This window comes from Tympanuchus pallidicinctus, unplaced genomic scaffold (genome assembly GCF_026119805.1).
Source record: "Tympanuchus pallidicinctus isolate F22 unplaced genomic scaffold, pur_lepc_1.0 scaffold8, whole genome shotgun sequence".
Taxonomy (NCBI): domain Eukaryota; kingdom Metazoa; phylum Chordata; class Aves; order Galliformes; family Phasianidae; genus Tympanuchus; species Tympanuchus pallidicinctus.
This window is the reverse complement of record NW_026294802.1, coordinates 11440113-11465003: the sequence shown is the minus strand read 5'-3', so window position 1 is coordinate 11465003 and position 24891 is coordinate 11440113. Positions and strand designations below refer to the sequence as shown.

At 42.5% G+C, this 24891-nt stretch overlaps 2 protein-coding genes across 2 annotated transcripts in view; one reads left to right on the top strand and one right to left on the bottom strand.

Annotated features, from left to right (window-relative positions):
• Positions 1-24891, top strand: part of SYN3 (synapsin III) — a 199626-nt gene that overhangs the window by 75719 nt on the left and 99016 nt on the right. The window lies entirely within an intron of this gene.
• TIMP3 (TIMP metallopeptidase inhibitor 3) overlaps positions 1-24891 on the bottom strand; it is a 37489-nt gene that overhangs the window by 8419 nt on the left and 4179 nt on the right. The window contains exon 2 of the mRNA XM_052669022.1: positions 4646-4728. Within this exon, the coding sequence (XP_052524982.1) occupies positions 4646-4728 (83 nt within the window). The remainder of the gene's footprint in view (positions 1-4645; positions 4729-24891) is intronic.

Below are 24891 nucleotides of genomic sequence, written 5' to 3'. Positions count from 1 at the left end.
CTGAGTGCTAAACTTCAAGGAGCATAAGGCTAATTAAGGATCTGAGCTACAAATCTACACCTGCACAAGCTCCCCTTGTAAAAGGGTCTACAACCCAGATCAACTATTCTTCAGAAGAGCTGCTCAGCCCCTTCCTACAGGACCCCTGCAGTCCAACTCCTTGGACTGCACCGTCTTCTGCACCATTAAGCTCCAAACGATAGCCTCGGAGGTAATGCCAAACTGGCATCTAGTTTTTGACTCCTGTGCTTAATTTCCTGTTAGCATTAGCATCAGGGACAGCACTGCCAGGGTTACTGAAGGCATCATGCTCAGCCTCTCACAAAGCCCTTCAGCTCACCCCTCAGCAACAACTGCCATGCTAACAGGCCTGGGCTGGGCCAGACAGGGCCTGCCTCCCCAGCTGACAACTGAAGAAAATGTGCTCTGACCTTGGTGCTCGGGAGGAAACAGAAAATTCCGCAATCTTTTACAGATGTCCCCTTTCAAAACAAATAAAGCATTTTCTTTTCTGGACATGCAAAATATCCTGGAAGTGCTATTAGACCAGTCAGAAGAAAACCAACTACTAAACTAGCCTCTCTCCTAACTGCTACCCTCGGAGTCCTCCTGTCACCACAAATGTGTATTTTCAGAAACAAAATGACAGGGAACAAAGTATTACCAAGTGTCACATGGTGATGCCTGCTAGTGCTACTCTATTTCCAGCTGTGTCAGCATTCCCCTTCACAGCTCCATACGGCTCAAACACACGTGCAAGTACTGTGGTGGCTCCTGCTGCGTGACTAACTTCTGCCTGTGATGTGATGGCTCTCCTCCATTCCTCCCATGTGAGGTTATACTAGATGCCACAGCTTGGAGTCATCTTGCCAAAATTCAGCTGCCTAAAATTTAGGTGCTTCACAGGAATTAAACACCCTCTCTAGTCATATGCCAAGGAGGTGCCCAGGAAAGTGGTGGAATCACCATCCCTAGATGTGTTCCAGAGCCGTGTGGATGTGACACTGAGGGACATGGTTATTGGGTATGGTGGGGGATGGGTTGACGGTTGGACTAGGCAACCTTAGAGGTTTTTTCCAACCTTAATGATTCTATGAAAGGCAACTCCAGAACAACTCAGCCCATCCTAAAATAGTTGTCTACAACTGATGGGCTAAATTACACTTTAGTGGTTCCTATCTCTCTCCATTAACAACCATGAGAACAGGGAAGACTCAACATTTCATTTTAGTGCATCTAAAATTAAACTAAATTAATCCCACCCCACTTCTTCCCTCTTGTGACTATCACACTTCATCCCCTTCGGCTCACTTTACAGATAAGCAACAAATCAAAGAAAGCCTTCTTGCTTTTGGCAGCTTGTACTGAGTGCTGCCATGGTCAACCAGCACTGTGTGTGCATATGGAGAAGAAGTATCCTGTCTCCTTGTTTCCTTTGCCGTTTCCTGAAATAGCTCTGGGACCATGCTTAGAATGTACTGCAGCAGCACAGAGCATGCAGGGGTTAGATCAGTCCTGTACAGAGTTCTGATACGTGGTCTTGAAATATTCTCACATTATTTGAGAAAGCAATGAAAGTAGGGAGTGCTAGAAAAAGCAAAAGGCCTTTTCAGACAACAAGTCTGAACACTAGGAAGCCTGGCACTGTTTTGTGCCTGAAGGCTGACCCTGTGCTCCTGTCTGGGCCCCAATTTGATTTAATTATGAAATTCAGCAATGAGTTTAGCAGTGTTAGCAAGAATAAGAATCAGTCACAGCAAACTCTAGAAAGCCGTGAAAGAAATATAGTTGGTTTCCTTTTAAGGCATTCAGTGCTTTTCACAGGCAATTCAGTGCACACAACTAGGCTTAAAAGGCTTGTTTATTTTTCATCTGCAGGTGCAGGCAGGTTTATAGGTGGCCAAAAAAAACCCAAAACACTGACATGTTAGTTTTATCTTCAGAATTGCTCCCATGCAGCTGTTCAGAGCCATAGGCTGCCTTCATTTTCTTTTCAGAAGGACAGTTTTCATTGGGACGAGCAAGAGAGATTTGCTGCATCATTCTCATGTCCCCATCACATGGAGCTAAATTCTTCAAACTGAATCCTCTAAACTCAGCAGAAAGACAGCAGGGTTTTGGAGAAGTCACTTACTTTGTTTGTTTATCAAGAAGTGTGTCTTTGGGACATTCCAGTTTTACTGAGCACTTTGACTGCTTCGGGTTCCTTCCTGCCAAAGGACTGTGCAATGCAACATCTCACCAGCCCATCATTAGTGCAGCAGGGCATAATGTGGCAATACAGGCAGCTTGACCAACAGTCTTCCCTTTAAAATCACTCTTGTCCTTGCTGGGCATACAGCTTCCCAACAAAATGCTGTGGGACTGCTACTGCAAATTGCCAATTGGTCTTGGCATGAGGATTACTGCAGTATCTGCTATAAACGCCTGGTCCTGTGCTGCAGGCTTAATTCAAGAAAAACAGCCAGGACAGGCTCCCATGTTTTAAACAGTGATACAGCAGTGTCTGTTGACATTAGAGTGGCTGGTGCTCTGCTCAGCATGCTCACCTTGCCTGCTTGTGCTCTAACCTTTGTCAATAGAGACAGAGAAGCTTTTTTTACTCTCAGCACTGACACCATTGCAAGCTCCTAGGTAGATGAAGAACACTTATTTAATGCTCTTCCAAAGATTTATGACACTGCATCTTACTGGCTGACAGCAGAGCAGGCTGTATTGTTACCAGATGGAGGATGCTCTGGTTTCATCCTGACAATTTTCAGGGTTCACAGGAACATCAGCGTGCCTCTCATACAGTCAACTCCATTACACAAAATGGATCACTTTCTTTGTTCTGACAGAGGAACACCAACCACTGGGACTGAATTCTGGTGGAGTTGTTAGCGCTACGCCACCATCTTACAACAGATTTCCCAGAAAAATGTGTAGCACTTGAAGGCTGTCATCCATTTCCTGAGCCATATTCATTTCTCTTATCTCATTTGCATGCTTGGCTGTCAAGATATCTTCAGGAATGTCATCTGATCTTCAGATGACAGAAGAGTACTGTGCTGACCTTGTTCCTTAGGTGAAGTTGGAAAGAAAACTAGGGGCTCTTTCTGGGTCTAGAAGAAATGTTATTTTGTTCACACACTTCCAAAGCAAGCGCTTTACATCTGAAATCTCTGTGCTCAGGGAGAAGAGCAGTAATAATAATTAAATAATTAAAATTTTAATACTGATTTTAAAAAGAGGGTAATAACTCACTTTGAGACTACTGTTATTCTAGATCACCACTGCAGCTCCTCCACAGACATGTGTTAGAAATAAAGCACTGAACTGAGAAAGAAGGGTAAGGGCCCTGGACAGATGAGGATGTAATCAGGAAAAGAACAGTTGATGAACTCAATGCAACACAGTTTTGTGAAGTGAAGTACACCAGTTAACCTGGACAGTAAAAGCTGGGCAGTAAAGGCTGGAAAAGAACAGCAGAGAGTGCTGTAAGGCTGGTAAGTCCAGGTACAGCTGTCAAAAAAACAGTGGCAGCACTGTCTTGCTGCTGCCAACATAACCTGTTGCTTTTATGATACTAAATTAATCAGATTTATATATTCACTTTTGAATCTTAACAAGAAATTTTAAAGATAAAGAAAATAGTAAGCCCAGTACCTTGTGTCCTCTTAAGCAAAGTAGAGGCATTCCACTCTAGTGGAAAGGCTGTGCCAGAACCAGATTTGGCCACGTGTGCAGTTTTGCGATAGTTTATGCAACAGGCTTTGAGCCTCCTCCTCCCAGTTTTGTTGCTTAGCTATAAACTGCCTTATAAAGAGAGTTACTGTTATGAAGCAAGCAACTGTTTTTTCTGAACCTTTACTTTGTCTAATATGTTTCAGATTTCTTCAGTGTCTGCCAAGCTTTTCCTTTCCCTTTTTTTTCTTCCTCCCCCTAAAGACATAAACCAGTCTTATGACTGGAATAGCACAGCCAAGAAAAATAACGCAGAGCTGATTTTTAGCATTACATAACATGGGGGTCAGTTTAAGAAAAAAATTCAAAGCAACAGGTTGAATGCAGTTTCTACACTAAAGAGATCAGGGCTCTGAAGTCAGGAAATAGAGAAACCAAACAATTGGTGAAGGAGACCTACCTCTTTTCACCTACAGAGTCAACAGCGCTTCCAAGCTGATGATACCTGAGAGCTAAAACGTTTGCTTTTGCTTTATATAAGAGCTTTTGCTATGAGATTCCTTGGTTCTTAAGTGGAAAAAAAATGCCATCATGGGAACTGGTGGTCACAAAGAATGCAAGGCAAGAAGAGCACATCCCCAAGGCTGGCAGACCCCCCAGCACCATATTTTGAGCTTAATAAAAAACACTGCACTAAAAAGCTTCCATTTCCACAGTCTTAACACTGTTTATGTTGAACACAAACATGATTCCAGTATCTATCATCCTCTATTACCAGATACATTATCAATAAAGGAGAAATGCAGGTATTCAGTACTGCATGTCAGAAATGAGCTCTCCCTGCTATTTTTCCATGCCTCAGGCAAATTTCTGTCAATTGAGGGGCTGCTACTTTAAATACTCAATCTCATTCATTGTTACATGTTAATTAGAATCATTATTTTATGTAAACACCCACATGAAAAGTCTGTAAACATACCTTCATCTGCTTGACTGTGTATCTCATTGTTCCAAATGGTCCATCTTTCATGAGCTTCTTTCCCACAACTTTAGCACGGATCACTGTCAACAGAAAGGAAAAATACAACTGATAAGTAACTTTGAATTTAGATACAGAAACCCTCACAAGGTTTAGGCTGGACCCTCCACTTCAAAAAAGCCACTCAGATACATTGCTTTGTGAAACAAAACTCCAGACCAACATTCCTTTTAATTTATTCTAAAATTTCACATGCAACGGAGGCATGTAAAATGGGATGCCAAAGAAAGTATTTATTTAGAGGAAATCCAATTAAGTGTGAAGACAAAGAACAAGCATTATTTGTGTTGAAATCCCTCTCCAATTTGAAAAACAGATTATAGCTAGGACCAAGACAAGGTAAAATGCTTGCACCAAGCCAGTGGGCTGAAATTAATATTGAATGCCTTGAATCTCAACATACAGAATTGCATGATGGGTGCAGCTTCTGTTTCCCAGTAACCCAACAACCCAGTACAGCACACTGCAGTGTCTCATATCTAGGGACTTCCTACAGCAGCTAGTCTTGAGGTACCACAAGACTCCCAACAACCACCTCTCTCAAACAAACAGTTAAGGATTTTGAAGTCTGTCAAACAAATCTAGCAGGTAGCTTACAGTCAGGTTAATGAAGCGCTCTCCTGCTTCTGTATTTTTTGGGCATACCACACAAACTAATGTTTCATATATCCTCTGCTTTGAAATCACCTGATCATCAGGAGGAAAGCAAAGCTTAGTAACAGGGCAGGAATTATTCAGCTAATACCCACTACCATAGAACAATCGCATTCTGTTATAAAACCACCAGAAGTGGCTTAACTTTCACAGGAGCTGCAAAAAATGAGATTTGAGAAGACCAGTCCTGACAAGAATCACTGTTAGAAAAGCTGTACCCCAGAAGCCACTCAAACCAACAAAATCAAACAAATGGGGAACTCAAAATTCCATGAAGAGAAACATCAAAACTACAACACACCCATGTAAATCCTGCCTCTGAAGTTATGCATTCATTGTGCTTCTCACTATGACGGCCATGAAAATTATTCCAGTAGAGTAATCCAAATAGTGCAACACGCTCACAGCACTAACAGAAGCTCATTTTTTCCTGGAAGAAGGTACCAGACACTTTTGCACGAAGGTTATATTGGTACAACATGATTGTTATATCCCTGCTGAAAATACAGCCCAATGTTTCCAGAATACTGAAATCCTGCAACTAAAATGGACTACATACATCCCATCTTCTCAGCCTACAAAGGTCCTGATCGTAACTCCCTGTGCAGGACAGAGGTATTCCTTTCACAGAGATCGTACTAATGCATCACAGAAAACAATTCATTAAGAAGTAGGAAGGCATGAAAGGGAGATCAAGAGGTGGAGTTGCTCTTTCCAAGTAGGAAAACCCAATGAGCTATTATATGCATTACAGCCATATATAAAAGCCAAGTTCATGGACCCATTTGCTAGGCTTATAGGATACAAAACAAGCACCTTGTTGGTTCTTAACTCATTTCAGTGTTCAGATGGCAACAGAAGCACCTCGAGAATTGGTAAGAAGAGAAGCACTGAGTTTTGTTTGCTACCTCGATCAAATTAATGAAGGAAAATGGTTGTCCTCACTCGCCTAAAATGGTACTTTCTAAATAATGTGAAAAAAAAAACAGATTTAAAGAGACAGATCTAGTTATATGCATCAGTCCTGGAACTTGTTCATGAGGATGGTGTGAAATGAAGATGAGCTCACTCTACTCCAATTTACATTCTGTGCCTTAGCCAGATTTCTCAAATAAACTTTAAATTCAGTAAGACAGTGCTGCTGGCTTTGATTCAAAGGTCCAACCAAACTTCTGTTTATTGAGTGTCAAGCTTGATTCTTTTTTTTCAAACTTGTATTATCCAATGGCAGTAAAAGCACACGAATTTGTACAATTTTGTAGGTTCCACTATTTAACAAGCAGCTCAGAGTTCAATTTACTCGTTCCTTCAAAACTTCATAGCTATACTGAAGAATGTCCTTGAGGAGTGCAAACAGCTTTCAAAAATGAGGTACTTCCCTTTGTTTCCCCCAACCACCACTGCAAGTGAAACTGCAGAAAGCAGGCTGCCTAAGACTCAGTTAAAAAGAACACAATTTCGTTAACGCTCTGTGAATCCCTTGGTACTTCAATAGTAATACAGCCCTTAGCAAAGGGTATGAAAGGTCTTATCTTTATCTGTTGCTTATCTAACACACTGAAATTGAAAAACAACGAGTGTTTGCCTAATATAGGATTATTAAATTCAGATAACTTACAATGGTAAGAAATATATTAAAATGCAATTTTGCAAAACCCTAAGGTTGCCAAGCCAGAACATGGTTAGCATTAAAGATGACAGGCACATTCCCAGTTGCTGACAAAATACCTAAAAATCTGTTTTCTTCATGTACTTAACTGCTAGTTTGGCAGCCCTTTAACTTTCTGGTTAAAGTAGCACAGCCACTTCAGAAAGAAAGCAGCTTTGATTTACGGACTAATCAACAGCTTCACCACAAGACCAAAGGTTCAAAACGTGCATCTTCACTAGCACATAACAACATCCCAGTTTCAACACTGCTACCCCTGCAGTCAGGTGGAAGGATATATGACTAGGTTAAGACAGCCCCGTCTCTTCAGATTATTACTCTCCAGTAAATAGAAAGGAGCAATCATGCCAGCACATTCATCTAGTGAAAGCCATGAAGAACCTTAGCGTGGGCTGTCACTCCAAGCCTTTAGCAAGTGGGTGAGGCTGTCTATCTCAGAGAAGTTGTCTTTGTTATCCAAACAGTAACCTTTTGGATAAGTTCCTTCCTCTAACAGAAAGCTTGGAAGCAACAAGGAACTCACCCTATCTCATTTCTCCCATATTAAAGGAGAAATCAAGCTGTTAGCCAAGGAGCAAACAATGCTCCAGTTTCTGCCCTTTGAGGATCAGACAACTCTGAGTAAGAGAAAAACAATGTTGGATGGATAGGACTGCTCGGAGGCTGCTCTTACACATGCAGCTTCATCAGCTATGTGAAAGCAGTCCACAAATCTGCCCAGAACAGAGCTCCAAGCTGCAGAACTGCAGGCGTGTGGGTGCTGCAAATTCAGTCCCCGTTACACTGGAGAAATCCACTGTTTGCTTACGAGGACTTCTGTTTTTTCATCAGAAAAAGGCAAAAGGTGCTGTGAGTGCTCCCCTGAACTCCTTTCTCCCCAAAGCTCTGTTAAAGTCCTGCTGTTACTGATGGGAAATTTTATCCCACACAAGTGGTCACCAAAATAGCTGCATATTTTTAAACCACAATTCCTTTGATGTACTGCCTATAAAAATACGCCGAGATGAATGTTTCTCAGTACTTCAGGGTTTCGGGTCAGGTCACTTTGTGGGACTGGAGCAGTTGGCAAGGTCTCACGAGTGATTTGTAATTATTATGAAAAGTTAAATTAAATGGGAATATAAATCTTGATAAGAGTGGCTGCCATATAGTGATTCAAAGAGGAGAAAGGGCTGCTTGTCCAATGTTGGTAGAATTTGAAAAAATGATGGGTAGCAGAAGACACGGTCACAGCGTGAAGACTAGACAATGAGTGAGAGAAGTGGGCACACATGAGACTAAAAGAAGCATTTCCCAAGCTGAGAAAACAACATGCTGACAAGACATGCAATTACAAAGCCGTTTCATCCTGGCAGAAAGCACTACTACACATGTAGTAAGAGCTCTTCTTCCCCCAGCTGAAAAGCAAAGGCATATTTAGTTAATTCAAGCCTGTCCTTTATGGGGGTCAGCCACTAGATGGTGACACTATCACAAATCTCACATTAACGAGAGGGCAGCGGTACGTGTGGGAGCTAACACCACGATTCCCAGTTGTATGTCCAACCACACCATGAGAACCAGATGCTTCCACGCAAGCTGGATGCTTGTCATCCATAAACAGCAGCTTTCAGTGGAGGCACACTGCTTTCAGAGGCCAGGATTTGCTCCAAACCCATCTCCCTTGTGGCTAATGATTATGAAATTCTCAGGGGAATAACACATGCTACAATTCTATTATTGTTTCCAGGATTTCTTTTACTGGTGTGCAAGAAGGGTATTTTTAAGTGAGAAATTTGGCTGAGCTGTACACTTGTTACATTTAAGCAAATGAAGGATGTGGAGGATTCACGTTGTTTACTAATGAAGACATAGGGGAGAAATAATTCTCTCAGCCCATTTTTAGACACCCAAATAGCAGCAAAATAACATATATGCAGAGCATCAATGTGACCAGGAGGCTAAGAAAGCCACTGTCTGTTCTGAGGCCACTAGCTAGCTCAGCAGCTGGGCTGCAAAACAACCCCTCAGCAGAAGGGAGTGCTTGGAAATGCTGCCTTGACACTAAAGGTGGGACATGTTGTGCTCCGTTTTCCAGCCCCCCATCTGATCTGTTAGTAATTATCACCAAGACTCCTGGCTTCCCTAATAACCGAAGGCCATAACTACAAGAGGACTGTGTCCTTTGGACTGGAAGTCTGGCCCAGCTGTATACAACCTCTTGGAAACCTGTTAAATTGTCTGGTGGCTGTAAGCCTGTGTGAGAAGTAAGGGGGTGGGGATGCCTCTGGAACAAGAAAACACCATCTCACCCATTTCTCCACTTTCACAGTACAGCAGAACCATGGGGAAGGCAATGATGGCAGCAGGGGGTTCATGAAAAGACAAAATCAGATACAAATCCCTGGTCTGCCTGTAATTAAAGTCTCATCCTCTACATAACAGAAAGACAATTATAAACATATTGAATTTGAAGGCTTCTTGTAAAGACCAAGGTTGAGAAGATGATACAGTAGAGGAGCTTTCTCTTGCCTTGTTCCACCATGACCTCCAGCCAAAGCCACATGAGCAAAGAAAACGTTTTTTTTTTTCTTTGCCTTGGAACAAGCCAAGGCCAGCAGAGCTCCCGGGAAGCATTGCCAGAGAAGCTCATCAAGAAAGCAAAAAATTAAAATAGAAAATAGCAAAGTAAGCAGTTCTCCGCTGGCTGCCTTCCTCTTATACCCCTCACCATTAAACTAGTTCCCAATTAGCCTTCTCAACTGGCAGGCTAAATCTCAATCTTCTGCCTTTTCATAGTGCCCTAAGGAACACTGACAGAGAAGGAACACCCCCTTGACCTCAATCACCACCAATTATCAGACCATTGCGATGATAATACCACGGTGGAAAGAAACTCAGGCTTATGTTAGCAAATTAGCTGCCAAGTTTGTTGGAACATTTTGACTGACAAAAATCTAAACAAAAACAGGAAGGAAAACACCCAAATATCTTTCCCTCCAATTTCTTTTTTTTTTTTTTTAAAACTAGAACTATGACACTTACTTTTGGCCTTTGTTCTACAGATCAAAATAAAAACCTTTCCCCTGTTGAAAGGTTTTAGTTGCTGTTTGAAGGCCACCTCAAAAAGAAGAGGACAATTAAATGGCTTCACCCAGGCCCAAGTTATACTGAACCAACTGATCTTAACTGCAATTGCTAAACACTTGAAACCAGGTTTCATATTCTTTTGTACTTTGCAGAATTCTTAGCCTCTGAGAGCTTGTTGGCAAAACAAATTGAATTTTCTCATTTCTAACACTGCAAAACAAGAGTGATGCACTTTCATGCAAGACTGATTACATCAGACCTCCCATCACTTCAAAAACTTATAAGCTGCTCTAGAAGGGCTTTTCCTACTTGGGAAAAAACTAATCCTCCCAACAAGACCACAAATTAAAGATGCAAGGTTGCACGAGACAAGCAGGACTTGGGTTGCACATGGCATTTATCCTGTAGTTTGTTCACTGGATATAATTTTTAACATGGCATCAGTAACAAGCACTTTATGCCTTCTCTGTATTGTGCCTCTCAGCCTATGCAAGTCTAAGCAGGATTGCCTTTGAAATACATCAGGATTGGAGAGGAAGAGAGGTCTCTCATATAACAAACTGCAAGTTAAATTTTAGACCTTTCATACTGGTTCCTATATCTGATATTGTTGAAAGCTCTCAACAACCCAGCACTACATCCAGCTCCTGCTAGCTCCTTTGCTTTCCCATCATACGCAGGTAGTAGTCTGTTTAGAGGACAGAGGAAAGATTGAAAGGAGGAGAAAGAAAGAAGGGATTTAAAATGCATTTCCATCCAAGTAGAATCCTTAAGATCTATACACAGATGGTATGTTTCGTGCCAAGTGAGACTAGCTTCAGGAAATACCTTGTGATAAACAGAGAGCCAAAGCTGGGGGGGGGGGAACAACAACAACAAAAAAAAACACTTGTTTTTGCTAGCTGCTACACCTACTGAAGTCAGGGAAGCCAGGCAGGACCAAGAAATTAGCTAGAACAGACAGAGCATAGCTAGTTGGGTCATAAAAGTTACATGCATCACTAAGTTAAACTCACAGCTTGCGTCAACACCAAGTTCTAAGTTTGCTACAAATGTAAGCAAATAGCATTGCTGCAGGCTGCAGAATGACTGTGTTCTACAGTTTCAGAATCTTCTGGGAAAATAAAATGAGGAACCAAACACACTCTTGTGAAGTAGCCACTTTGCTGCCTCCTTTTTTGGCATGCTTCTTCCTCCTCTTCTTCCCCAGTCCTCTTTCCACCTAAACATTTAGGTAGTTACTGGCAGATTAATTCAGTGTAGGGAGTAGCTGAGTGACAGAATGAAAGAAGGAAGAGTGCTGTGAGTGGAGGAAATGAAAGGAGCCCCCCATGAACAGAGCACAGCACAGCAGCACCTTACCATCCTCTGTGAGGGATGCTCTCAGCAGAGTGCACTTTACCTCATTTTCTGTCATCAACAGCTACCAAAGAAAGAACTACTTTCAGCCAAGGTTGGCAGTGTTGGAAGGAAAACCAACATGCAAATACCTTTCCAGAGCCAACTTAAAACAAAGCATAGAAATAACATGCATGAGACTCAAAGCTGGTCAGGCAATGCTCCACTCAAAACACCTTTTCCATTTTCTTTTGGTCTGCATAAGATCTGGGGAGTAAGATGCAACTCAGTCCTCATATCTAGATCAAGTACTTCTAGACACAGTATATGAAGGGCAAGAGGAAGCTGAGCCGAGACAGGCAAGGCTCTGGCTTCTCGGAGCTCTTTGGAAGCATTCAAAGGAGCCATAAGTCTAAGTGTTCCACTCAGAGAATATGGCAGAGTTGAGGTGAGACCAATTAGGGGCAAATAGAAACCATATGTGGTTTTAATAAAACAAGGAGCTGGAGTGCATGGCTTACTGCTGGAAGAACATTTACTGCCTGAAAGGAATGCACATCTGGCATTGATCGTTTCCCAACCCATCAAGTGAGCTGTAACATGGAAAGCAAATTGGAGCGTATGAAGAGAGATTAATTGCCTGAAGAAGTACAGTTAGGGGAGCAGCTAAGAAGGAAATGTGTCCTTTGGCTGTGATTTAGTGATATGGTTGCAAGTGAGACTGATCTTGCATTTCCACAGATCATGATCAGGAGAACAAACTACAAAGAACAAGTGTGACTGAAAAGTCTGACAAAGAGTGACTGAAGTGGATTGTGAGGTACTTTAAAGAACCTACTATCATAGAAACCCCATTTCATGTCACACAGAGTAGACTCTTACTCTCAAGGTAGTGGGCACTACTTAAAGAATAAAGTACTGCTGATCCTAAGCAAGGGTAACACAGAATCCTCAAACGGCATAAAGTTGCTGAAGGGGAACGTGGTTGGTTTTACTTGTACCTCAAAACACATAGATGGGAGATCTGAGGCTGAGGGGACAGTGCAGATATGCCCTTTTTTCCTTTTTTTTTTTTTTTCTTTTTGATGGCAAATTTTTTAAGACATTTCAGTTCTGCTCTGAAAGAAAAGTCTTTGGCCTGCAAAGCTGCAGATAAGCTGCTCGGCTGGGATACAGTCGCTTCTTTCGCGAGCTGTTGTGTTGCAGCTTGATATCTGTTTCTCAAAACCAAACCACTATCTTCGGCAAGCAGGAAAGAGACTACTCAACAGACACCAGAAGGCAAGAGAGAAAGAGAGATGCCCTCATCCAGCACTGAACCACATATACAGTGTGAAGTCTTCCTTAACTCACTGTGCAACCCAAGAATGCACTACAAGCTCTCAACCAAATGGACCAACTGGAGGAAGAAGAGGAGGAAGGAGAATCCTGTAAAAAAAAAAAAAAAAAAAAAAAAAAAAAAACACACAATAAAAGAACATCTGAAAGCAGTTTTCTTCTGCACATTGGAAAGAAGGCAGCTCTGACAGCCCACGTAAGGCTTTCAAAACAGGGAGTATCAAAAGCCACAGGCCTGGACACTCCCCGCCGCAGTGACTTACTTCAGAGGACTTCCTTCAGCACCTCGGCTGGCTGGGACGGGCGCCAGGCTCTGCAAGGAGGCCACACTCTGTTGATCACATGGTTTACACATGGTTTACACTCTATTTTGCACGTAGAACTAGGGAGGAAGAAGTGCTTGGAACATGTATAGATTTCAAGGGTACTGGGTGGGCCTGCAGATTCCTTCCTACATTAGAAAACTTGCATTAAAATGATAGACTAAGCAGCTGTCCATGCCAAAGAGGTATACATACTTAACCAGGTCAGGTCTATAAGTGCTGCTCTGCTGTTCCTATTTGCACAGGACCTTACAGGACCTAGTATTGAGCCTGCTGGATGCTGGGATTGAACCTGCATTCAAACAGTTTCTGCTATCAGAAGCTACTACCTTTGCCCACCATTATAGTACAAACTGTTCAGAAGCTGACAGCTTCCATAGACTGTTCATGGACACTGGATGTACCCATGACACAGTTCTGGTTTATCATAATGTTTAAGGAATTTAGTAATTACCCATCTTAAAAATCCATTATCTAACCACAGCCACTGACAGTATGGATTAAATCTTTGAGCTTAGCTACATTAAGAATTTTGCCCTGAAGTCCCGACACCATTTAAAAACAGGGTGCAGCTCCCAGATCCTTATTCAATGTTCATTATAACAAGTGAACTTCCTGCACCCTGAGTCAGCCCCACATGCCAGAAATCCCATTTCAGCCACAGTCAGACTGCCTACAGGTCAAGGTCAGGGCACTCCATGCTGGCCAGCTCACCCACCTGGCCAGAAACTGTCCAGGATCCCATATGGTATATCGTGTTCCAGAACATCAAGCTTCAGTTTGATCCATCAGAGGGACACCAAGGGTCAAAGAGACTCAGCATTGATTTGTCTGGGGAGTAAGGTAGTAAATAAGTAATAGGAGAGTAATATGAGACAGCTCAAGAAAGAGGTAATGGGATGGCCTGGAAGTCTAATAGCACCTGTAAGCAACAAGTGACTACATGAATAACAATTAATGCACGCTGTACATTCCCTGGCTTGAAGACCCAGGATTTCACCTATGCACAGGTGCAGATTGCTGGCAGAAGGGAGAATAGGCAGACACCAGCCTATTACCTTTTTTCTTCAGAGCTCAGGAACTAGCTCACTGTCCTACTGACAGACTGACCGACCACATTTGCTCCTTAAAGACCATGGCAGAGAGACATAGTATAGCCACCTTGTTCTTTTATTACTTTCTTCATCAAAGGGAATTTTAATCAAAATTTCATGTTGGCAGACAGCCCAAAAGGCTCTTTGTAGAATAGATTTCCAGAAGTTGTGCTACTACCCTGACACTCACATACAACCTGGTGTTCCCTACGCAATACTAATGAGATACAGCTTTTGGCTAGACTTCTGCAGGCACAGAGAACACACTCAATAGTTAATAGTGCCTGCCTCGCCACCAACTGCTGTTGTTATTTATTTACTTATTTTAAACACAAATTCAAGACTAACACAGTGTTTTATCCCTCGTCAGTATTGCTGATCAATGCTTTTTAGGGAAATGATCAAGTCTGACCACTCAAACCTGATGTGATTTAACTGAAATTAACCTACTAGTCAGTTAGCTTGCCAGTGCTATTGGAGCTATACAGCTTCACAGAATGGCTTAGGTTGGAAGTGATCTTAAAGATTCATGAGTTACAGCCCCCTGCCATGGGCAGAGTTGCCAATCACTAGATAAAGTATTCTGACCCAAATCTTTCATTAAGCTCCGACTTGGGTGAGCCAAGTCTGCATTCTGTTATCAGTTCTTAGGCATTCAGGTAACTTCTTGGGAAGAAAAAGTGAAATGCCATAAGACATGGATGGTTAGCCCTTTCACAGGCACCTGGCACAGTGATTGCTATTTCTGAAGGCTGTAAGGCTCATTAACTGTTTTGGGAGGCAGATGTTCTCTGGACACTTCCCTGCTGAATGTTTACTGATAAGGGTAATCATTTCCAGGGTACACACCAGGCCTGGCTGCTTCCTGTCTCTGCAGGGCTCTGAGACACAGCTGTAAGAGGGCTTTATTGCAATGAAGTCATGAACCTGAACCAACCTCTCAGGAGCCAGCTTGTAGAGCTTTGCTTAAGCTCACACCTGGGACACAGGTGTAAGCAACCTTCAACATTTTGACAGGGAAATAACAGAGAAATAGGAGGGGAAATGCCTCGTTTCAGCCCATTGGCAGCAGCACAGCCACAAACTCCTTTGTTCATTAATGCAGCAAGCCCATGGAGAGCTGTCTACTGCAAAGAAACGAAGTGAAAGGTGGGTACATGTGCACTAAAAAGAATCCTCAGCACTCAGGAAAAGCAAATTGTAAGCCCAGAGGACCAATGACCCGGAATCTCTCCCAGCTGGAGGGGCAGCACGTAACCTGATCAGAATTTCCAAAAGGGAAGGCTGTTACTGTTAAGCCATCAGGGATAGGGCTGGTAGAAATGATTCTGGAAACGCTTTTTCCTGTCAGGAAATATGGTTTTACTTAAGTCACAAATTTATAAGGAAAAGGATCAACTTCAGGAAAAAAAAAAGAAAAGAAAAGAAAAAAAATATCCTCAAAAATGACTGAAACCTATTTTCTTTCTGAATCAGCATTTCTCTTCAATTTCACTTGACATCTAAATGTTAGTGTGGCACCACTGTTCAAAACAGACATCTTAAATTAACCCTTCAAAACATTAGCTTCAGATGCATTGGATGATCTCTTTTTTTTTCCCACCAAAATTCCATTCAGAAGACTTCTGTTATTTTCATTTTTTATCTCATTTCATTCTGAACAAACTTCTACCACTTCAAAATTCTTTACGGAAAAGAAACCCCAATCCTCTCCAACATGTGCCTGGATTCCTCCTTCTCTCTATTAATCAGAGGTGACAGCAACAAGCTCTAATGACAGAAGCAAGAGTACCTTTCATTTTTCCCCTCATTTTTCAGAAGCCACAAGTAACAAATTTATACCACTGAGAGCTGCGGGTGCTTCCTTTCAAGAAGTAAACCCACTCTCCTTATGATCGCATAAGGTATCTAAACTAAAATGAGCACCCAACATGAGAGATCAGTCCTTTAATAGAACGTGCCAATAAAAGCCTGTCAGCACTGCGGACCTTAAATGAATGCAGACATACTAGAGCTATCTTTAAAAAAACACTCAAGACACCACAAACACAGTAATTTAACCTGTTCCTCAAGCAGAGCGCTGAACTGCTGAATGACTGTTCTTTGAGACTGCAGGCAAGTCAACTCTGACAAGTCTTCCTATTCTCTTTCTGCTTCCTAGCTGTTCCCAACATTTTGGAGCAGTATTGTGTGACTGCTGTTTCCTGAAGCCTCTTCCTTCAACTGCCTGCTGGACCCAGTCGGAATTTTGCCTCTGATTTTTAGCAGAGCAGGATCAGGCCCTAAATAAGTAGTGGTGGAATCCCCAGACTTAGGGATGAACAGCTGCGTCTGCCCTTCCGAAAGAAGAGGGAAAAGTTATTCCTGCAGCTGTTTTCCCCTAAGTGCCTTCACTCCAAACTGTAACAGGATTGGAGGGAGGGGGAGAAGGTGGAATTTTAATAACCCATTAAAAAGGAATACGGGCCATTGCGCAGCAGCTCTTTCAGTTCTACTCAAGCAGGGTCACTGCTGCCAGGCTCAGACAGCCCTAAGGGCACGGGAAAAGTCGTCTTCTTGTTTTCACATCTCATTCACAGAACGGATAATGAGGGGGAGGGAGGAATCAGCTTTTGGGTTAATTAGCACCATGAACAGACAGCTGCATTGTCATTAGAAGTTCAAGAAGTCATCGGGGTCATCACTGAACTGCAAGATGTACACACACGCACACGAGGCACACGTCTGAGCCTAGAGTTGTAGCAGCCTTGCATGGCTCTGATTTTCCACTACTCCAAGGGAAAGTTGTAAGACGACTGAGATGTTGTAGCTCTGAAGGGAAACCAGAAGCACAAAAGCACTCCCTCTGAATAGTAGTTGTTCATCCCCCTTGGAACTGCTTAATTTCACACTTAATATACCAACTAAGAATAGTTAAATGGCTTATGCCCCCTGAGAAAAATCAGAGGCCGAGCTTACCAAAGCTTAGTTTCATCTCTGCTTCCAATGTTCTGTGGTATAAGCAGAGAAAACCAGAGTACCGAAACACATGATTTTCTTCCCCTGCTTCCTTCCATCAAGCAAGGAAGCTGAGGAAGTGCCAGTGCATATTAGCAAAACCAGAAAACGAACATATATGGAAAATAATGAGAAGATAAAACCTCCAAAATGACATGGACTACCATTAATAAGATTTGGAGCGCTGCTAGCCTCAGTCACAGTTTGGCTGAAAAACAAAACTAACAAATTATCCAACTATGCAGAACAGCCACAGATTGCTTTCTCACTGCTATAGTTCTCCGAGTAGCATTTTCCGATAAGGGATCTCAGTGAAAATACACGAAAAGAAGTATTCCTCTCTTACCTTCTGAAAGAGGGAAAGAATTGGAACTTAAAGCCTTGAGTAGCAGAAGCAGTACAGAAAGCAGGCTGGCATCACCTGGTCCTGTCAGCTGTAGCTTTGCTGCCTACACTCTCAAGGCAAAAATGGGGCTGAGACTACTGTCACTACAGCTACACCTCACAAAAACATGGGTCTCCTTTACTGGGTGAAAGGAACACAGATCCTGTTTGCTGTTGCTATTATACTGGCAGACAAATCGAATGCATGTAGCTCATGAGTGTGTAGTTCCATTCTCAGCTTGCACATTGCCAAGGGAAATTACTCCAGGAACACAGAAACTAGACTGATTTATTATTTTTTTTTTTTTTAAACCATATAGCTCTGTTGATTCCCAGGCACATGAGTTGCTCACAGCACAGAATTTCAGTATGCTTACATCCATACAGTTTTTGTAGCAGTTCAGCTAGAGGTGTTCTGAGGAGGGAAAAACAGAATGGAGAGAGTCCAAAATTCCAGTTCAGAGGGGAAACAACAGTCATCAGCATTTTGACTAACTGCTTGAGTTAGGACAGCTGCTGGAAGCTCTGAAGGATTTATTTCATCACCAAAGCAAACCCAAGTAATCTACATAGCAATCCTTAGACTACTTTGAGCACCTTCCCCTCCCTCCAAGACTCAGAGTACTTTTAGGAACAAAAGCTGCCCTTACTGTAACACCACGGTGAAATAACCTAGTGAGGTTGCCTCAAATATATAGCAATAATCTTTCAGTAAGCACTGTGGTCAGTCTTCCCTTGTTGGTCCACATATGCGTAGAGGAATATATGCTGGAAGTAACTCTATTATGGTGGCTTGATGAACAAGTATAGAGGCTGAAGAGAAACATGACTGCATCAGGTGTGCTAAGACAACTTATTCCATTTGCCTTCCCAAACTTCCATCAAGAAGGCAGCCTAACCAGGACGTGTGTAGGCAATGTTGTTGAATTCAGAAAGGGGAGCTTTGAACATCACTAAGGACAAAGTTTACGTCAAAGGCCCAAGCTGTCATACTGCACAAAAGACAAACAGGAAAAGGTCTCTGTACAGTTTCTGGGGCTGGAGGAAAAGAAAGACTCGGCGCTTTCCTTTACCTCTTCTAACAGCCGTTAGCAACAGCGGAAATCACTTTTTGAGAAGGGCAATCCAAACCATACATGGAGATCTAGCATGGACAGGAAGGAACCTATTGGCTTGAAAACTTTCCGGTACTAGTGAAAGCTTTGTTTCCCATCTAGTCAAGCACACAGGTGCTGTCTGCTTTTATTAATCTAAACTATTTCTTCAACCAATTTAGATGGGAATGAAAGGCATGGGAAGAAAGGCCAGTAAGGACCAGCTTCCCTGTTCTGTTTTGTTTTTAAAAGGCAGTCACTCTTTTGGAAAGGACAAATATCCTTGGCGTCAAACACATTTGGTCCAATACAGCCTTATCTCAAATAAAGCCCTTCATTGCTGTTGGATGCCTCAAGATAAGAAAGTATAAATGGTAAATAATTCCTTCAAACTTACCACGTTACCTCTCTTAGAAAGGCTCAGCAGTTTTTTATAACACTGTGAACAGTACTCATGACTTCACAACTAGGGAGTAAGTATGAAAAGCAAATGAAAACGACAAAAATAGCATTGCGGACCATACAGCAATCCCATGAGCCATTCTTCTGCAGAGCACAGGCAACTGCACCCCACAAAGCACACAACCCCATGTCTTCAGGGCTCTGAATCATGTAATTCTGAACTCGCAGCACCATCCCTGCAGAATCCAGCGAAGTCACACAACAGAGATGCAGGGCTTTGCAAGCACAAGGACTTACTATTCCTAGCCTTGCAGATCCATAATTATTTGGTGTCAGAACAAAAATATGAATAAATGCATAACTCCCATCCTGTGGGCCAAAAAGAGGAAACCAGAATATGCTGGGAATATCAAGAGAGAGCTGCATCTTAGAGTGCACTTGGGAGGTAGATTTGACATTCACAGATAACAAAACAGACTCTCCAGAGTTAAAATAACAAATGCCTTGAAAGAGTTTTGGAAGGAGCTTAAAACCGCAGGGCGTGAATCAGTCTCTCTAACTACAAGGAATTAGGATGACAGAAGCAGGCTATGGGAAAGTCAAGACTATGCCACATCAGGCTTCTGGGAGGTGTATTCTAACAGCATTGGAAATCCAGACTAGATGGATGACATCTCTGACTCACAATCACAATCAGGTTCTGTTGCAGCACACTTGTTCCGAGTGGAAAGTGTAAACTGCAACCTACCATTAAGAGTCATCGGCTGTTTGCCACCAGGTCTAGTTGAGTTTCTCTCCAGATGGATAACATTCCATTCAAACCTTCCTATGGTCATCCAGGGTCTCTCAAAGTGCCACCTTAGAATTCAGTATGATGCTTTGGAATCCTCTACTTCTGTGCTTCTCTGCAAAGCTGCAGACTGTTATACACTGGAGAAAAGCAGGACAGCTGTTTAATTGTATTGCACATAAACTGTCTGTAGAGAAGATGGAAGCAGATTTATTGAAGTCTCCTTTTTATCTTGATTCTTGAAGGAAATAACCAACTAAATCCTTAAGCTTCCACTCCCTTGGACACAACAAGAAAGAAAAAAGGAAAAAAAAAAAAAGAAAGAAGGGATAGGTGCTACTCTTCATATTTACAGAAGTAAAACAAAGATCTTAAGAACCCATCTTGCCCTTACCCCCAGCAGTCCTTGCCATAGTAAGGTGCTTGCACAGGAACTGCTGCCCTTGTCTTCCCACACTTCTCCAGGTTGGTGATTTTGTCCTTGCAGGATGCTATGGCAGGGGGGCCTAGGTTTTCTGGCTATGGAAACACTGCACACGATGGCTTCTTACATGCCCCAGGGTTCATGTGACTGCTCTCTTCCTTGCTAGACTGGCCCTCTTCACCACTGCATTTATGGTACTCACTGATGCAACTGTAGAACTTTCCCATGAAGTGTGGTATCTATGCTGGTATCACTTGTTCTTTCTTAAGTCTCTCCTCCAAACCCTCCCTTCTCCCAAATACTAAACACATTCCAGCTTTAAGCTCATATGCAGTTTATTACTTACTGCAATAAACTATTTACTTAGAAACAGGCCTGCATACCCTAGTCCAGAGGTGAGAGAGATAAACAAGGAGGCTGTGTCAGTCTTAAAGGTCTCCCTCCATTTGCCAAGAGAAATTCAAAGCAGAGGACTCAGCAACCCCACACGTGCCAAGGGCTGGGCTGCAGACCGTTCTGTTCCATCACCTCAATCCCCTTTAATCTGCAGCGTGTGTATCCCTGGGCTGATAAAAGGCAGGAAGATATTTATAGCAGTGTCAGACCAGGCAGGAAGTAGGAAACTGGGGCGGCTGTTTGGAAAGCATATAAAGAGCTCCAAAGAGCAGGGCTGGCCTGGAACACCTTCCCCAGAAGAACACAGAGCTAAAGGAGAAGAGCCAGGGGAACAGATATCCTCTGGCTCTCTTCTCCCCTACCTGTTGCCTTTCCAGGACCAGCCATTTCCCGTTTTTCAAAGTCAAGTGGAAGTTTTCCATTCTGTGGTTTTCCTGTCTTGGTACAAGTAAGCACTTTTTTGTTTTCCCTAAATATTTTAACTGTTTGGAGACCATGTCCAAAACCATTTCACTAGAGGAAGGAGATTCCTATTTACAGTTGACTCAAAAAATCTCAGAGAGCTGATTATAAACCTCAGGGGAGTGAGACCTTTGCTTGCTCCTGCATCCCCTAAGCAGGAGGGATTGAACTTGCTGTCTGAACAATTGCTCCAGTGCTCTTCCACAGAAATGAAGGCTAACACAATGCCAGCAGGCCTCCCTGCAATGCTACACTGCAGTAATACCCATTATAGAGGGAAACACTGAGAAAAGGAAACAGATGTTAGAGTCCCAGTACTGTAATTACAATACAGCACGAGGGAATTAAAACTCATGTCTCTCAGCCTAGGCCAGCAGGAGCTTTGGACATTTTGAACATGGCCCTATGGAACAGAAGCATTCCCTTTTCTTATGTGCTGTTGTAGGAGTATTTATTTTTAAATGAATCACCCGGGAGCAATAAGTAGTAACGCATTACCTTCACACTGCTGCACCTGGTAGAGCTGCTGCTGTCTGTGCAAGTATTGTGTAAACACAGCACAACTTATACCTGCTTTGCTGAAGTACCAGTGATCATGCAGGTAGGAGAAACCCAGGCTTTTATGTATCAAAGTCAAGGAATTAAGGAGGGAAAAATCTATGGGATCATTTTTTTCAGCCTTGAAAATACAGTACCCAGCCACTTTAACAATAGATGAACAACTGAAGAAGATCATGGATTTTTGTTTAGTGTACATTTTTGTCCAGAACCCATAGCTAACAGGTGCTAATGATGGCTGTGAGTTGGGCTGCCACTGCCTGTATATGATAAGTATTTTTAGACAACATACTATGTTTGGATCGATATCATTTGCTTCTCTTAAAATGTAATCTGCATCACTTTCAAACTACACTCTTTTCCCTATAACTCACCTGGGGGAAGAAAGAAAAAAAAACAAAAAACCCATATACTTTCTTTCAGTTTTTTTTGAAGGCACTTCATATTCCCCTCCATGGAGACTTCTTGAAAGCCTAAGCCTTGCTCGGCAGCCAGAAACAAATGTGCTACAGGCTGTTAGAGCTCAGTCAGTAGACCACTGCGTTGTTTTACAGGGGTTCTATTGCTACTTTTTCACTTCAGCAGTACTTCCATACAGTCCTTTTCCCTTCTCCAGTAACCCTTCTCTCCTCATACTCTAAGAGTACTCTTCGAAGGGTCTGCCTCTCCATTGTCTCTGAAGCACCTTTCCTATTACAAATTTCCAGTTGAGCCTATTGCTGCAATCCTCCTCCTCCCCCCCATCAGTAACAATGACGAATTTTTTCAGAGCCCAAGCCCATGGACACAGACCACCATTTTCCTAGAAGCACAACCCAAAACCCTGCCCCTGAGTTGACAACAGCCTCCCCAAACACTGCTCTATCCTGGTTCCTGGTGGATTTCAGTCCCAGGAAAGATACCAGAGATCAGCTCCTTCCTTCCTGAGATAAAAATGTCATTCTACACCTTAGGCAAACCAGTGCTGACATTTGAAGAGGTCTGGTGGTATTTTTTTGCATACGTGTCTCTCTATTTAACTTGTTTTATTGTCTGTATACTGTTTCTAAGGGCTGAAATTGCCCTCTGGAAAGGTCTTGTATAAACATGAGAAGGAATTTGGACTATTCATAGTCAACATTTATTTTACCAGCATGAAACTCAAGAGACTTCTATCTTCTTTCCAAAAGACTCACAGAATCTTTTCAAGGTGGCAGAAACACTGACTAAATAGAATAATCAGGGTGTAAAACTACTTGCATTTTTATGTTATTAGGCATTGTCATTTAATGCACTATATCTTCAGTCTGGTCACTCAAGTGAACTACTTCACATTACAGTAGGAGGTTAACTGTTGTGATTTTTTTTTTTTAATGTAATAGTTTTATGCACTCTAGTGTTTGTAACATTCCTCTTAGAAACTTGAAACCATCAACTGAAATCCAACTCTGATAAAAGCCACTGAAATGCTATTGAGACTAGTGGCACTACACCTGCTTTATGTAAGTTGTAAGTACAATGTTGGTCCAGCATTCCCTTGCCATATCAACGACAGGGCCAGATTTAGATCTAGTATAAGAGGGCATAAATCCATTTAACTCACCTTGGTCTTGCCTAATATGTTCAAACAGTAGAAATTTGAAATTCACATGCTTCATATTTACTCAGTGTCACGTTAATAAACACAGGAATTAGTACACTGATTCACAGCCTTTTCTCAAGTTATTCCAAAGCAAGTCCAGTTTAACCCCAGATTTAAAGAAGCACTTATCTCGCTAGGGCAAGATAACACTGGTAGCAGAGTCACCAATAGGCAGGTAGGCAGTTTCAATACACTCTTTCAGACATCCATTTTAAAGAATAACTCTTGGTTTTAACACAGCCCCAGCAGCAAGTAGCCCTCTTCTGTGACTTGAGTGCTCAGATGCAGAGGGTTATTATAGAGGCAGGCCTTCAGTAAATGCTCAGTGGCTCAAAGCTAAGGAAAAGTTGGGATGGTCTATAATAGTTCCCAATAGAGTCAGCTGCTTTGGTCAACTTTTCCTCATTCAAAAGTCTACAGCAGGTGTAGTTAGTTTAAAAAGCAGTATCAATCTATTAAAGTTACATCAGTAAAGTTCCACATATCACATGCAGAGGTTCTTCAGATGTTCAGATGAGCTTGAGGTTCAACAAATTCTGTATTTGCTTAATTAGTACTTGAAGGCCCAATTAGCTTCTCACATCTTTTACATTACTGTCTTTTCACCACTAATATTTAAGTTGTTCCCAATCAATAATATCATGCGAAAAAGGAGAATCATACCCTGAGAGTCTATAGTAAGGATACTCATCGCTAAAAGGAAATTCAGATACATGCAACCCAGGCATTAATAAGAATGAAATAGGGCCCTCAGCTTAGTTTGGCTCAGAGCTAGCAAGCACAGCACACTTAGCCTTGCCTGCTAACTCACACCAAACTGTCCTCTCAAGTTTATCAGCTCTTATGAACTTCCATCCGGTGCAGACAGTGGAAGTTTGTTTCATTTAATGACAAGACCTCCTGCACAGAACACATGGGCTCCTTTTCCTGGGGAGCATGCTTGGTTGAGCTACCTAAGAGCACCAGATGGTACTGGAGCTGTTTGGAAAAAGAAATATGACCTCAGTCAACATTGTTACAAGGAAAAGCTATGTTCTCATCTTAGCTTTAACATCCAGTTGTGGCCAAGGTGACACACCAAGTGCTCCTCCTGAAGATTCTTGGTCCCACTGTAACTGCTGCAAGGGCCCCCAGTGCAGGAGGGACATGGAGCTCTTAGAGAGGGTCCAGAGAAGGGCTACTAAGACGATCAGGGGGCTGGAGCACCTCTTCTATGAGGAAAGGTTGAGGGAACTGGGCTTGTCTAGCTTGGAGAAGAGAAGGCTCCGGGGAGACCTCATTGTGTCCTGCCAGTGCTTGAAGGGAGCGTATGAACAGAAGGGGGGAATGGCTGTTTATGAAGGAGGACAGTGATGGTACAAGGGGGAATGGTTTTAAACTAAGACAGAGGAGGTTTAGGTTAGATATTAGGAGGAAGTTTTTCATACAGAGGGTGGTGACGCACTGGAACAGGTTGCCCAAGGAAGCTGTGGATGCCCCATGCCTGGAGGCATTCAAGGCCAGGCTGGATGTGGCTCTGGACAGCCTGGTCTGCTGGTTGGCGACCCTGCACATAGCAGGGGGGTTGAAACTA